Source organism: Dermochelys coriacea, chromosome 18 (assembly GCF_009764565.3).
Source record: "Dermochelys coriacea isolate rDerCor1 chromosome 18, rDerCor1.pri.v4, whole genome shotgun sequence".
NCBI lineage: Eukaryota > Metazoa > Chordata > Testudines > Dermochelyidae > Dermochelys > Dermochelys coriacea.
Window position 1 is genome coordinate 1,904,917 of NC_050085.1, and position 15,129 is coordinate 1,920,045.

The window sequence follows — 15,129 nt, forward strand, 5'->3', positions numbered from 1 at the left end:
TGGGGCTAAAACATTGTCGCGGGTGATTCTGGGTACATATCGTCAGGCACCCGTTCCCTCCCTCCCTCCCTCCGTCCGTAAAAGCAAGGGCAGACAATCATTTTGCGCCTTTTTTCTTGAATTACCCGTGCAGACGCCATACCACGGCAAGCATGGAGCCCACTCAGCTAACCGTCACCGTATGTCTCCTGGGTGCTGGCGGACGCATTGCTACACAGCAGCAGTTTATTGCCTTTTGGCAGCAGACAGTGCAGTATGACTGGTAGCCGTCGCCGACATAATCCTGGGTGCTCTTTTAACCAGGCGCCTGGGCAAACATGGGAGTGACTCAGCCAGGTCATTTCCCTTGTTTCGTCTCATGGCGATTGAGTTCTACTGGCAGTGCACTGTCTTTTAATCTGCAGCTAGTAGAAGATGATGGCCAGTAGTTAAACTGCACCGTTTTCTGCCGAGCACCCAGGAGGTGACGATGGCTAGCGGTCGTACTGCACAGTCTGCTGCCAGCAAGATGTATAAAGATAGATGAAGTAGCTCAAAACAAGAAATAGACCAGATTTGTTTTGTATTCATTTTCTCCTCCCTCCCTCCCTCTGTGAAATCAACGGCCTGCTAAACCCAGTTTTGAGTTCTATCCTTGAGGTTTTGAGTTCTATCCTTGAGGCGGCCATTCAGTTTCTCGCAAAGCCACCCCCTTTGTTGATTTTAATTCCCTGTAAGCCAACCCTGTAAGCCATGTCATCAGTCACCCCTCCCTCTGTCAGGGCAACAGCAGACAATCATTCCGTGCTGTTTTTCTGTGCAGACGTCATACCACAGCAAGCATGGAGCCCGCTCAGATCACTTTGGCAATTAGGAGCACATTAAACACCACATGCATTATCCAGCAGTATATGCAGCACCAGCACCTGGCAAAGTGAAACCGGGCGAGTAGGCGATGTCAACACGGTGACGAGAGTGATGAGGACATGGACACAGACTTCTCTCAAAGCACGGACCCTGCCAATGTGGGCATCATGGTGCTAATGGGCAGGTTCATGCGGTGGAACACCGATTCTGAGCTCGGGAAACAAGCACAGACTGGTGGGACCCCATAGTGTTGCAGGTCTGGGATGATTCCCAGTGACTGCGAAACTTTCACATGCGTAAGGGCATTTTCATGGAACTTTGTGACTTGCTTTCCCCTGCCCTGAGGTGCAAGAATACCAAGATTAGAGCAGCCCTCACAGTTGAGAAGTGAGTGGCAATAGCCCTGTGGAAGCTTGCAACGCCAGACAGCTACCGGTCAGTCGGGAATCAATTTGGAGTTGGCAAATCTACTGTGGGGGCTGCTGTGATGCAAGTAGCCAACGCAATCAAAGATCTGCTGATATCAAGAGTAGTGACCCTGGGAAATGTGCAGGTCATAGTGGATGGGCTTTGCTGCAATGGGATTCCCTAACTGTGGTGGGGCCATAGACGGAACCCATATCCCTATCTTGGCACCGGAGCACCAAGCAGCGAGTACATAAACCGCAAGGGGTACTTTTCAGTAGTGCTGCAAGCACTGGTGGATCACAAGGGACGTTTCACCAACATCAGCTTGGGATGGCCGGGAAAGGTACATGACGCTCGCATCTTCAGGAACTCTGGTTGGTTTCAAAAGCTGCAGGAAGGAACTTTCTTCCCAGACCAGAAAATAACCGTTGGGGATGTTGAAATGCCTATAGTTATCCTTGGGGACCCAGCCTACCCCTTAATGCCATGGCTCATGAAGCCATACATAGGCAGCCTGGAGAGTAGTTAGGAGCTGTTCAACTACAGGCTGAGCAAGTGCAGAATGGTGGTAGAATGTGCATTTGGATGTTTAAAAGCGCGCTGGCGCAGTTTACTGACTCGGTTAGACCTCAGCGAAACTAATATTCCCACTGTTATTACTGCTTGCTGTGCGCTCCACAATATCTGTGAGAGTAAGGGGGAGACGTTTATGGCAGGGTGGGAGGTTGAGGCAAATCGCCTGGCTGCTGCTTACATACAGCCAGACATCAGGGCAGTTAGAAGAGCACAGGAGGGTGCGGTGCACATCAGAGAAGCTTTGAAAACCACTTTCATGACTGGCCAGGCTACGGTGTGAAAGTTCTGTTTGTTTCTCCTTGATGAAACCCCCCGCCCCTTGGTTCGCTCTCCTTCCCTGTAAGCTAACCACCCTTCCCACCTCCTTTTGATCACTGCTTTCAGATGCAATAAAGTCATTGTTGCTTCACATTCATGCATTCTTTAGTAATTCATCACACAAATAGGGGGATAATTACCAAGGTACCCCAGGCGGGGTGGTGGAGGAGGGAAGGACAAGGCCACACAGCACTTTAAAAGTTTAAAACTTATTGAATGCCAGCCTTCTGTTACTTGGGCAATCCTCTGGGATGGAGTGGTTGGATGGCTGGAGGCCCCCCCACCGCATTCTTGGGCGTTTGGGTGAGGAGGCTATGGAACTTGGGGAGGAGGGCGGTTGGTTACACAGGGGCTGCAGTGGCGGTCTGTGCTCCTGCTGCCTTTCCTGCAGCTCAACCATATGCTGGAGCATATTAGTTTGATCCTCCAGCAGCCTCAGCATTGAATCCTGCCTCCTCTCATCACGCTGCCGCCACCTTTCAGCTTCAGCCCTCTCTTCAGCCCACCACTTACTCTCTTCAGCCCACCGCCTCTCCTCCCAGTCATTTTGTGCTTTCCTGCACTCTGACATTGTCTGCCTCCACGCATTCGTCTGTGCTCTGTCAGTGTGGGAGGACAGCATGAGCTCAGAGAACATTTCATCATGAGTGCGTTTTTTTTGCCTTCTAATCTTCGCTAGCCTCTGGGAAGGAGAAGATCCTGTGATCCTTGAAACACATGCAGCTGGTGGAGAAAAAAAAGGGACAGTGGTATTTGAAAAGACACATTTTATAGAACAATGGGTACACTCTTTCACAGTAAACCTTGCTGTTAACATTACATACATAGCACATGTGCTTTCGTTACAAGGTCGCATTTTGGCTCCCCCCACTGCATGGTTAACAGCAGGGAACATTTCTGTTCAGCCACAGGCAAACAGCCCAGCAGGAACAGGCACCTCTGAATGTCCCCTTAAGAAAAGCACCCTATTTCAACCAGGTGACCGTGAATGATATCACTCTCCTGAGGATAATACAGAGAGAGAAAGAATGGATGTTGTTTGAATGCCAGCAAACATACACTGCAATGCTTTGTTTTACAATGATTCCCAAGTATGTGCTACTGGCCTGGAGTGCTAAAGTGTCCTACCATGGTGGATGGAATACGGCTGCCCTCCCCAGAAACCTTTTGCAAATGCTTTGGGAGTATATCCAGGAGAGCCACGAATGCCAGGGCAAATTAATCATTAAACATGCTGGCTTTTAAACCTTGTATAGTATTTTAAAAGGTACACTCACCAGAGGTCCCTTCTCCGCCTGGTTGGTCCAGGAGGCAGCTTTGGGTGGGTTCGGGGGGTACTGGCTCCAGGTCCAGGGGGAGAAACCGTTCCTGGCTGTCGGGAAAACCGGTTTCTCCGCTTGTTTGCTATTAGCTATCCAACCTCCTCATCATCGTCTTCCTCATCCCGAAAACCTGCTTCCATGTTGCCTCCATCTCCATTGAAGGAGTCAAACAACACCGCTGGGGTAGTGGTGGCTGAACTCCCTAAAATGGCATGCAGCTCATCATAGAAGCGGCATGTTTGGGGTTCTGACCCGGAGCGGCCATTCGCCTCTCTGGTTTTCTGGTAGGCTTGCCTCAGCTCCTTAAGTTTCACACGGCACTGCTTTGGGTCCCTGTTATGGCCTCCGTCCTTCATGCCCTGGGAAATTTTCACAAATGTTTTGGCATTTCGAAAACTGGAACATAGTTCTGTTAGCACGGATTCCTCTCCCCATACAGCGAACAGATCCCGTAACTCCCGTTTGGTCCATGCTGGAGCTCTTTTGCAATTCTGGGACTCCATCAGGGTCACCTCTGCTGATGAGCTCTGCATGGTCACCTGCAGCTTGCCACACTGGCCAAACAGGAAATTGAAATTCAAAAGTTCACGGGCCTTTTCCTGTCTACCTGGTCAGTGCATCTGAGTTGAGAGTGCTGTCCAGAGCCGTCACAATGGAGCACTCTGGGATAGCTCCCGGAGGCCAATACCATCTAATTTCGTCCACAGTACCCCAAATTTGACCTAGCAAAACCGATTTCAGTGCTAATCCCCTTGTCGGGGGTGGAGTAAGGAAATCAATTTTAAGAGCCCTTTAAATAGAAAAAAAGGGCTTCATCATGTGGACGGGTGCAGGGTTACATCGATTTAACGCTGCTAAATTCGACCTCAATGCCTAGTGTAGACCAGGGCTAAGACAAGGTTATGGTTGGCTTGTTAGGATTATGCTATCTGTATGCAGGTATCATTTTTGTATTTAAAGTTATAAGTATTGGCTCTATACTGTCTGTATATCAAACTTGTGCTGTACTCCTTTTCTTTATCCCAGACATTGTGACGTCAGCACTGCCTAGCCTGCTTGATGGCCCATTAAGGACCATCAGCTATACAACTGATCCGTTGAGAGAAGGCAGATACATCTTGGGACTCAGCCAGGTATGCAGGGACATGCCTATGGACAGAACTTTGAGGTTTTTCCAGGCCATGTGCTGGACAGTTTGTTTTTGGGACAAAGAGAGCAGAGACCACATGGCAAGAGACTATAAAAGCTGCTGTATCTTCTCCATTTTGTCTTCAGTCCTGCTTCATACCTCTGGAGGAACTTTGCTACACTGAAGTTCTGAACAAAGGACTGAATGGCCCATCCAACCTGTGGACGTTCTCCAGAGACTTGATTTAAGCGAGCAGTTTATTCCATCTCTGCTACAAGCCTGAACCAAGAACTTTGCCATTACTGTATGTAATTGATTCCATCTAACCAATTTTAGCTCTCATCTATATTTCTTTCTTTTTATGAATAAACCTTTAGATTTTAGATTCTAAAGGATTGGCAACAGCGTGATTTGTGGGTAAGATCTGATTTGTATATTGCCCTGGGTTGGGGGCTTGGTCCTTTGGGATCGGGAGAACCTTTTTTCTTCTACTGGGGTATTGGTTTTCATAACCATTCATCCCCATAATGAGGAGCACTGGTGGTGATACAAGGGAACTGGAGTATCTGAGAAATTGCGAATATGACTTCTGGTTAGCCAGTGGGGTAAAACCGAAGTCCTCTCTGTTTGGCTGGTTTGGTTGTGCCTTAGTAATAAAGGACACTCAACTTTGGGCTGTGACTGCCCTGCTCTCAGCAATTTGTCCTGAACTGATATTCTCAGTTGTGTCCCGCCAGAGGCAGCATCATTACAGGCAGGAAAGCAACAACCAGCTGAATGCCTGGGGGTGATTGCAGAAAGGGAGGGTTCTATTGCTTCAAGGGGAACAAAAATGTAGAGCCATCTCTCAGACTGGTGCAAGTCCATTGACATCACTGGAAGCAAGCCTGATTTACACCAAATGAGACCAGTATCAAACCCCACAGTTGTGCATTAGTGTTGCTGCAAAGGTTTTGGGCTGTGGGCTCTCGGGACTGACAGCTATGCTCTGTCCAGCACTGGCATCAGCCACAAAGCACCACCAGCACTGACTCCCTGTAAGGCCCAGAAAGGCAGCCAAGTGGCCCACATGGCCCTTGGTCTTGCTTCAAGGTGGCTAATTAGAGGAGTAATTAGGAGAGTAATAAACTCTCTCCGGGGGTTTATTTCAGACGAGTCCAACTTGTACCGAGAGACTCTTTGCCAGTAGAGAAGCGCTGCAAATCCTCCTAGTGGAGACGCAGAGCGCTGTGCTAGTGACTCTTACAGCAGTTCCCCCAGCAAACTAAGCTGTCCCGGCAAAAGCCCTTCTCTGCCAGTGTACCTGTGTCGACGCAAGGCCTTTGCCAGTATAGACATGTTGCTAAAATTAAAATCACACTCCTAGGGAGAACTGGACGGGAATTTGTTGTTAAAAAATACTAATTAATTGAGGGTGTGTAAACATGGGCTTCCCACATCCCCGCTGAATGCCCAGCCCACCAGTTGGACTCTTCCAGCCTAGAGTCACATGGAACATGTGGAAAGGCTCTGCTTCAGCCCAATGGGATATTGGACCTTTTTTTTTTTTTCTGAAATGCTCCAACAGTTCCCTGCCCATCGCTCCCCGTAGCCCACATTGATATACTGGCACCAGCTTCCAGTGCAGCCCTGGCCTTCGTCTGGGCTCTCGGGGCCTGATTCTGCTCCACAGCAGCTGGCGGAGCCAGTCAAAGATCCCCAATTATCTTTTGCAGGAAATTTCTTTTGTCTCTTTCTTTTAAATTTTTATGGAAAAACTTAATGACTCCCCCCCCTCCCCCCGGCAATTTTTTTCAGTAATAATTTTTGGGTTTTCGTTTTCAAAAAAACTTGGCTTTTGTAAAGCAACAAATGTAAATTTTTAAACCCCCAAATTAAAACTTTAGCTGAAACTGTTTACTGTGGAATCCCTTTGGCTTTGCCCCAGTTGGTAATTGAGGGCAGAATCTGCATTTGTGGCTCCACTTCGTCTGTGCAAATCCTTTGTTCCTTATTTTCCCAGGATCTATTTTCTCCCTCGCTTCTTTGCAAGTGCACAAGGAGGCTCTGCTCCCTCAGGAGCTGGCTTGAGAATCAGCACTGACAGCAGCTTTGCAATTCAATTGGCGCCTCTGAATGCAGGCCCAGGCGTGGCCACGCTGAGCTGACAAATGACGTCATTAACTGCAGATGGCACTGCCAAGGCTCCCTCTGGAGAAAGTCCTGGTGGTGGTACAGAGCTGGCTTGCTGCAGCTTGTCCATTAGGAAGAGGAATTGGTAAGAGAGCTTATTTTGTCAGCAGAGATGGGGGTGGAGGGTGCTTAGCTAGTCCTGCATTTTCTGTAATTCTGGATGGCTGGAGGAGCCAGGCCGATGATGCATAATACCCAGGAGACTCCATCCAGCTCCTCTCCCCCAACCCTCATCTAACATGGATGGAATTGTCTTAGCGAAACAGCAGCAGAGAGGGAATCAGGGTCACTGTCACTGACTAGCTCTGAGACGTTGGGCAAGTCATTATCTTGGCACAAATATGGCCATCATTGCAGTATCAGGGCATTCCCTGTGCCTCAGTTTACCTATGCATTTTGAGTTGTCTGGCTGTGCCTTAGGGCTAGCTGTCTCTTTGTTGCTGTGATGGGGTGTACAAACCCCACACTGGGCAATAAGGGGTTAAGGTATTATTTTGGGCTCAGCGAGCCCCGCCCTGCCACACCTGCAGCAAATGCTCCATCTGCTGAAGGAATTAAAAGGCGGAGAATTAGCTAATTTGGGTGGCAGAGCTGGAAGTGAGCAGATCTGCAGCCCACAGCTCCAACAGAGCAGAGGGGAAGCCTAATGGCTCTTACACAGCTGCCCAAAGGGTTCCTACCTGAGGGAAGGGAGGACCCACCCCAGAGACAAACAGAGAGGGAAGGATCCAGTGGACATGAGTAACCTCCTCTTACTCATTGTGGTTTGGATCTCCCCACCAGGGGAAAGCCTTGGACTGAGCTGATCCCAGGGGGTGGATGAGAGGAAGAGGCCCAGGGTGGACAGCCTTAAGCAGCCTTGGTTGCCAGACTACCAGTGGCCCAAAGGGCCCTGGATCAGAGCTCAGTGGAGTAGGAGCACCCGGGCCCCCCTCCCACAATCCCCTTGACTGTCAGGAGTTGCAGCTATGACCACACGGCCACACTCCCCAAGAGAGGAACATTACAGTTGCCAACAGCAATATTTTGTAACTGAGAGGAGGATCAGGTCCCATGGCTACAATGGTGTAAAACCCAGTGTGTGTGACTCCACTGAGTCAGGCCTGTGGTGTTGAGATCTTGTGGTAGGGTCTGATTCCTGTGGCACACAGATAAAGGACCCAATCTGTTCTCATAGTTATCCATGTGCGGTCACTTGATTCAGGTCAATAGAATTGCACCAGTGAGAACAGAATCGGGCCAAGAACAGTGTATAATGTCTGCTATCTTGGGGGGGGGGGGTGCAGTAGGAATGTTTTGAACCAATGGGAGATCCATTCAGCAGAACAATAGCATGCGAATGGCAGCCTTCCTGCAGGTCTGGCTGCCAGCTGCATTGTTGTCCTTTGTCTGTGTTTGCATGCAATCCACGGGGCGTCTGCAAGGACATGGGCCAGGAGGGGAAGGCAGGAGCTCCAGAGGCGGCTGCATTGCAGAAACAAGTTTCCATTCCTTTTTTAAAAAAATTGCCTTTATTGCAGCAGTCAGAGACTACGTGCTACGGAACTAGGAATAAATACAGAATCCATCAGCTTCTGGAAAAGGAAAAACCACAGCACTGGCGGAGCACGCAGGCAGGTGGTGGAGGTGGAAGTGCACCCAGCAGGCACTGGAGTGACCTGAATGGTGAAGCCAGGAAGGGCCGACTCATGCCAGGCACTGAGCTTGCCTTGCAGGATTGCAGCCTGTGGGTGCACTACCCTGCGACACTCCATCCTGCCAGGCTACAGAAGGACGCTGTCCCCGCACCACACCAGCTCTCTCCCTGCAGCTCCTGTCCATACTACGGGATTTCTCAGTGACATCAACAGAGCAGCCTCCTTGCCAAGAGGCTGAACCTACTCAGACGAGTAACCTCATGGGGCTACACCCCATAGGACTCCTTACACACAGAAGGAGTTTTCAGGATTCATCCCCAAAGTGGGATGGGGCTGAGTTTCAGCAACTCCCTCCAAATAGCGTCCTCAGCCTGGTCTGCAAGCTGGACCTCTTTTCCCAGAAAGAACTGGGCCAGGATGGGGGAGACACCACATGTCACCAGTGACGTTGGGGTTTGCTCCCTTACATCCACCAGGCTGTGTGCAATGTACTCAGAGAGGGGAATACCTCTCCAGGTGGGGGAGTCTGCAGCCAGGCACTCAGCACAGAATGGCCAGCTGGTGCCTTGGAGTTGGGCTTTCTGCCCTCCTGGTAGGAGGAAGTGTTGCTCATCAGCTACCTCCAGTGGAAGCCGTGAAATGGGGGAGCATTATTCTTCCCCTCTCTATCACCAAGTGAGCAGCCAGGCCAGGCTGCAGAGCAGCAATTAGTGTTGGCCATTCACTGAACAGAAAGTCTCCAGGGAGCCTGGTGGCTGACAAGACATGGCCCCAGAAGGGACAAGAAGCAAACCGCACTGCATGTGATCCAGCTCACGGGGTAGGAGGACAGGAGAGCCTGAGTCCAGTCACAACATCTAGTGTCCTCTGGATCTTGAGTCCTTATGTCCCAGCTGGATCTCAGGAAGGGGAGAACGGGCTCTTCATACAACCAGAGCAATCCCTGTCCACGCCCTTCTCCCCTCAATGCACAGAGCAGATGTGCCCAAGGCAGCCATGTACCAGGCTGCTGTGCACACTTGTACAGAGAGTGAGCACAGCTGGCTGCTCCCCCTTGCTCAGACCAGAGCCCCTGACATGTTCCAAGTTCGTTCATTTACAAAGCAACATGATCAGCCTGGAGTCCCCAGAGCCAAGAAACACCAGTGGGGAACACCCCGTTTGTCTCTCCAAACACCTGCAGACAGCACCTCCTTGGTGCTCAGAAAACCTGGACTTAGCAGGTCTGTTGCCATGTGAAATTCACCACACACCAGTTGCCTTGGGGTGGGCTGGAGCCACTCGTGTGGGGCTGCCACCCTACCCATCATGTTGCCACATTGTCTCTGCACCCATTGCCCATGGGACCTCCTGGCTGCCATTCAGACACTACTACCATTACACTATTGCCCACAAAGGCACTACATCACGTCCAAGGTTCCTGTGCTTCCACTGGCTTCTTGGTGCAGTGAGGGGTAGGGTTTGGTGACATCCAATGCCAGCAATGGACTTCTCCCCTTGGGGTACCTAGCCAAGCCCAGCCTGGGTCTGGGGGAGGTGGCAGGGCCCAGAACCAGGAATCTGCTGTTGGTATCAATCCCAGAGCTGTGTGGGACTCTGGCCAAGTGCCTTCCCCTCTCTGTGCTTCAGTTTCCCCAGCTGTAACTGCAGATCGTGATGCTCTTGCTCTGTTGTCGGATGCATTGACATCAGTGACTATAGAGTGGAAAGTCTCATCAGCCTCCTGCTCTTCTCATAGCCCTGGTGTGCAGGGCCCCACCTGTCTCCTTGGGGTCTATTTCCCTGCCTCAGGGTTCTGATCATTATGGAACTGATTCCCAGGGGCCTGTCACAAACACACTCCTGCTGAAGGCACAGAGCCTTTGACCTGAGACGCGAGTAAGGGCATCAGGCCAGCACCAGATGGGCTCCAGGCAGCCTCAAGAGAACTACCTCAATGTTCAGCTTTGTGCCTGCTCCCCACCATTGAGCATAACTCCTTGCTGCCCTGTGAGGATCTCCACAGACAGGGCCCAGCTTTGACTTCTCCTGTCCAGATCTGTCCTTCAACCCCTTGCCACAGCCCCAAGGCAAAGCTGCAGGCTCTACTCCTCCCGGTAGCAGGACTTCCCCCAGCTAGCCTCCCTGCTGCTCTGGGTGCAGACCAGCGGCTTCGGCTCCTGGGCCAACTATGGGCTTAGTGCCAACTGGGCTAGGTGCTACCACTAACTGGCTACAATGTGAGGCTTATGTCTTCAGTCATAGCAGCTGCTTTTGGGTGCCTGCTGTGAGCCCCTTTTGGCCTGTTCTTCCAGGCTCTAGCTGGTGTTGATGGGCACTGGTGGTGTTTGCTCAGTGCCCCTGGATATCAGGCCCAAGGGGCCCCCCAAAACAGAAGCCCCTGTTAGTAAAGTCTAGGTCTCAGCCTATTAGCTGACTCGATCCAGATTCCCGGCCAAGGTCCCCACCTGTATGCACTGGAGTGCTTCCTGTCCCCCTTGGCCGCTGGGCCATGCAGGAGCTGATTGCACTGACTACTCGCTGTGTGTTGGCCACCCGGGTCACGTGCTCTAACTTCTGCCCCATGTGGGTGCCCAGCTCATTAATGAGGAGCCCAGCCCGTCATGGTTCCTGGTACGGGCCTTTGGAGGACATAGTGTTTGGAGCCTGTGAAAGTGCCAGTACTGACGGTGGCTCTGCATGGAGACCCAGTCAGGCTAGGCGATCCCAGCCCCACCCACTGCAAGGGTACTTGCCAAGGCTGCTGCCTTCTGGCTGCCTCTGTACCACTAGCAGCGCCTGGCAAAATGCCATTGCCCAGGGTAGTGTGTGAGCGCGTCCCTCAAGGGTCAGGAGCAGTGCCTGACAGGCCGCACTGGGCTGAGCACTGTCCCATCACCTGTCTGCCCCACCACGCCCGGGGAGGGGCCATGGCACAAAGAACCAGGAGTTGCTGATTCCTGGGACCCTGCTCAGGATGCCCCAGCTGGAGAGAGGAAATTGGACTCCTTGCTTATTAGCTGTCCCCGCCTCACACACTCATCCTTGCCTATCCCCGCCCTTTACTCTGATATCCCCCTCTTGCATCCCTTGTTCCTCTCCTCCAGCCCACCCCCACCTCCCCAAGCTCCTCTTCTCCAGCCCCCTCTGCCCTTGCCCACTGCACAGCTCAGTGTGGGGAGGCATTTGCCCGAGTCCAGGCAGCTGCAGGCATTCCCCCGAGAGATGACGTCCACCCGGGAGAAGGTACGGGGAAACCTGAAGCACATCTCGCTCACTGACAAGAGCCAAGGAACATGTTCCAAAGCAAGGTGGAGGGAGGAACATATGCCTCCGGAGTCGGGTACACGGTCACAGTCACAGATGTGTCCTGGCAACCAGCAGGTCAACACTCCACTCCATGGGAAACAAACTGCGCTAACGGGTGCTGCCCACACTGCACGTCCACCGTGCTCAGTAACTTACACTCACCTGATCCACCTGCAACACAAGGGAGCTGTGCCAACACACCAGGTGCATCCGTGCTCTGCTACCTATGTGTTGGTAGCGGTGCATTCTGGGAAAACCTGAGTTGCTACCCCACAATGCTTGAGCAGGGGCAGAGCGCCCAGTAGGCATGCACACAGAGCAGCACCAACGATGTATTTGGCAGTGTCGCACTACCCATGACGCCAGGAGAACCAGCCAGCCTGGTTATGCAGGTGCAGTGACTTGCAGACTGTTCTACACAGGGCTCTGGGCAGGGAAAACCACAGGCAGCTACCACAGGACCAAGCCATGATCACGGCTGACCATTATTCCCTGGTGCCAAACTGGCTTCAGCGAGGACTGTGGCATACAGTGCTGGAGCAGGCTCCACCGGTGCTGGGCTGAGGGTCATGCATCTCAGCAGGCCTCTACCCATGGCAGATCTGGGGCCAGGCACCAGCCATGTCTGCCCCTAAGGCAGCCATCAGAGTGTGGAGCCAGGCTGGCTCCCGGGGTACTCCAATCCAGGCTCCTCTTGGCAGATTTTGCCCAAGCCAAAGAACCTGGTGAAGGGGACAGCTGGGGGGGGGGGGAGGGCCTCACACAAGAGGGAACAACGAGGTGGCCCTCGTTGGGGACATGCGCACACCCCATCCCTGCTCAGACACCCATGCCCTGTACTGGAATCAGCTGAGGGAGCAGTTTTGCTGCCTTCTGCAGTGTGTGGGTCACTTGCCAGGGTTACCTGGGTGTATCTCAGTCATTTCCCTGCCATCAGCCCCTCCTGTGCTCTGCCTGGGGCATTACCAACCCAGGCTCCTGTGGGCTGAGCACCTTTGGTCTCATTTCAGTTGCTGGATTCAGGAGCAGGTGCGGGGTGGTGCTGGTGCCGGTGACATGCAGGCGGTCAGGCTTGATGACCTGGTGGCTCTATGACTTTACTTCTGGCAATCTGAGCCCTCTGCTCTCAGGGAGGCACAGGGCAACGCTGCCTCAGCCTCCAGCTGCCGCTAAAAGGAACTGCGAGCCCAGCTGGCAAGCCCAGACTGCAGCCCACTATGCAAAACATGCTCATCTAACCCTCCCCCTTGTCCTTCCCCACCCTCTCCCCCTTAGTTGCCCCTTGTCATAAACCTAGACTGCAGCTCTCTGGGGCAGAGGCTGCCACCCACTTCTTTGCAGAGGGCCTAGCAGCATGGGATCCTGACCCTTTGGTGCCGGGGGCCCCGAGTGCCAATGTAACAAATACTAAGTGCAGATGCTGCCAGGTCACTAGCCCCATGCAGGATGGTTCATGCTCTGTCCCTAGGAGCAAACCCAGCTAGAAGCTCATAGGTGAGCTGAGATACCAAGCAGCGGTTCAGCAGCAGCTCTGCAAGGTGCTTGATCTCTGCTCCATGCCAGCAGGAGGCTCCAACAGCACAGGGTTCCGCCTGCATCCATCCTGGCAGAGTGCCCATGGCAATGCCGGGGTCATGCCAGGGATAGCCAGCTGGATGTCCACACTCAGCCTGGATCCTTGAGTTAGTCTGAAAACTGACGCAGACAGGGAGGCAGGATGCTGCATCTTCTCACACTGAAATACTAACAGTTCCATGGCCTCCCTCCATCCCCACAACCCCCCTGCCCCAGCCCTGCACCCTCCCGCACCCGGATAATGCCAGGAGGTCAGGGCTAGGAATGGCACAGCCCCAGAGCCTGCAGAAAGGAGTAGGTGGGAACTGTCTTAGCAGGGACTCTGGACTCAGCCTGCTGGCCAGGAGGCTCTATACAGCTCCAGGCTCCCTTCTCTGCTCCCTCCTAGATCCGGACGGTGTTTATGCGGAGCGGCTGCACGTTCTTGCCATTGGCATGGCTCTGGCCAGGACTAAAGTATGAGCAGAGCTTGCCAGGGAACTTCTCCCGGAAGGTGTACAGCCATGACATGTCATCAGCATTGTAGAAGATCAGGAGGCCTTTGTCATAGTCCAAGAAGACGCCGACTTTCTCTAGCTTGCTCTTAACATTGAGCCGGGTCCAGGGCTGGGTGCAGGCGCTGTATTGGTTGCCGTCGTGCATGACGATGCAGTAAAAGCCGCGACTGGGCTGGATCTGAATGCTCCCCTTGCGGGTGACAGCCTCGTGTGCCAGCCCGATCATCCACTGGGTCTTCTCCGAGACGATGACCTCCCAGTAGTGCACGCCGCTGCTGAAGGCCTCTGAGCCCAGCACCGATACTTCCACGTCAAAGCGCTTGGGTGAATCCTGCAATGGCTGCGGGTGCAAGTTGCCATAGGCCACGATGGTGCAGTCATCCGACAGGATGAGACGCTGGTGAGCTGTGACAGGGTCCAGCGTGAGGGCTGCTGGTACTGGGAAAGCAGAGGGACAGGAAGGGGCTCAGAACCTAGCCACACCCCACATGGCTAGTCAATTACAGGCAAAGCACTTGCTTATGCAGCGGGAATGTAAATGCCCCCAAAATAGGGGCCTACAAGCACCCACCCAGCCACCCCTCACACAGACAGCACGTAGCAATGATCCGCAGGGACACCAGAGGGTGCTGCGCTGAGGGACATGTGATGGGGTCAGTCAGGTGGCTGGGCAGCCAGCCCCCTGTAACTCTCCTCTGCCCTTGTGCTCCGCGCAGGGACTGACCCCAAAGGTGGGGAAAGCTGTTGGAGGGACCTTCTTGAGGCCCTGTAGCACGGGAGAGGCAGTGTAGCTAGCTAGGCTCTACCTGTGCCTTGGCTGCATTTAAAATCCCACCCGTGACACTGCTTAGCAATCCCTTTGGCACTGAAGCTTCCTTTAGGAGGAGGAAGATGCGAAGAGGTAGGGAGTGCTCTTACCAGAGTACAGATCACATGCCCAGATGTGCCAGGGCCTCGGAGATGGGGACTGATGCTTTGGGGCCTTTCTGGGGGACCCCACACCACGGCTACGTCTCCGAGAGCTCACCCAGTGGTGGGAGTTAGATGCACAGATCAATGCCCTGGTTGAGCTGATCTGGGGTGGGATAACAAACACACCAAGCAGGTGTGTCTCAGGACATGGCTCTGCTGGGCTCCCAGCTCGAGATGTACCCAGGCTAGCTCTGACTGAGTGAGCACACTAAAAATAGACAGGTAGCCACGGTGGCACCAGAGGCCAGCTGCCCCACGTACAATCTCCCTGAGACCCTAGGTGCAGATGCAGGGCAGCTAACCCTCCCCCACCTGTGCAACTGTGGCTGCAGCGTTATTTGCAGCATGCTAGCTCGATCAAAGCTAGTGTGTGTACGTCTCGAAATTAC

The 15,129-nt window shown here is 53.0% G+C and overlaps 1 protein-coding gene across 1 annotated transcript in view; it reads right to left on the reverse strand.

Moving 5' to 3' along the window:
* Positions 1-8,270: 8,270 nt before the first annotated feature.
* The window catches only part of TRIM62 (tripartite motif containing 62), a 54,755-nt gene continuing 47,896 nt past the window's right edge, over positions 8,271-15,129 (reverse strand). Inside the window, exon 5 of the mRNA XM_038377131.2 lies at positions 8,271-14,206. Coding sequence (XP_038233059.1) covers positions 13,656-14,206 — 551 coding nt within the window. The 3' untranslated portion in view covers positions 8,271-13,655. The remainder of the gene's footprint in view (positions 14,207-15,129) is intronic.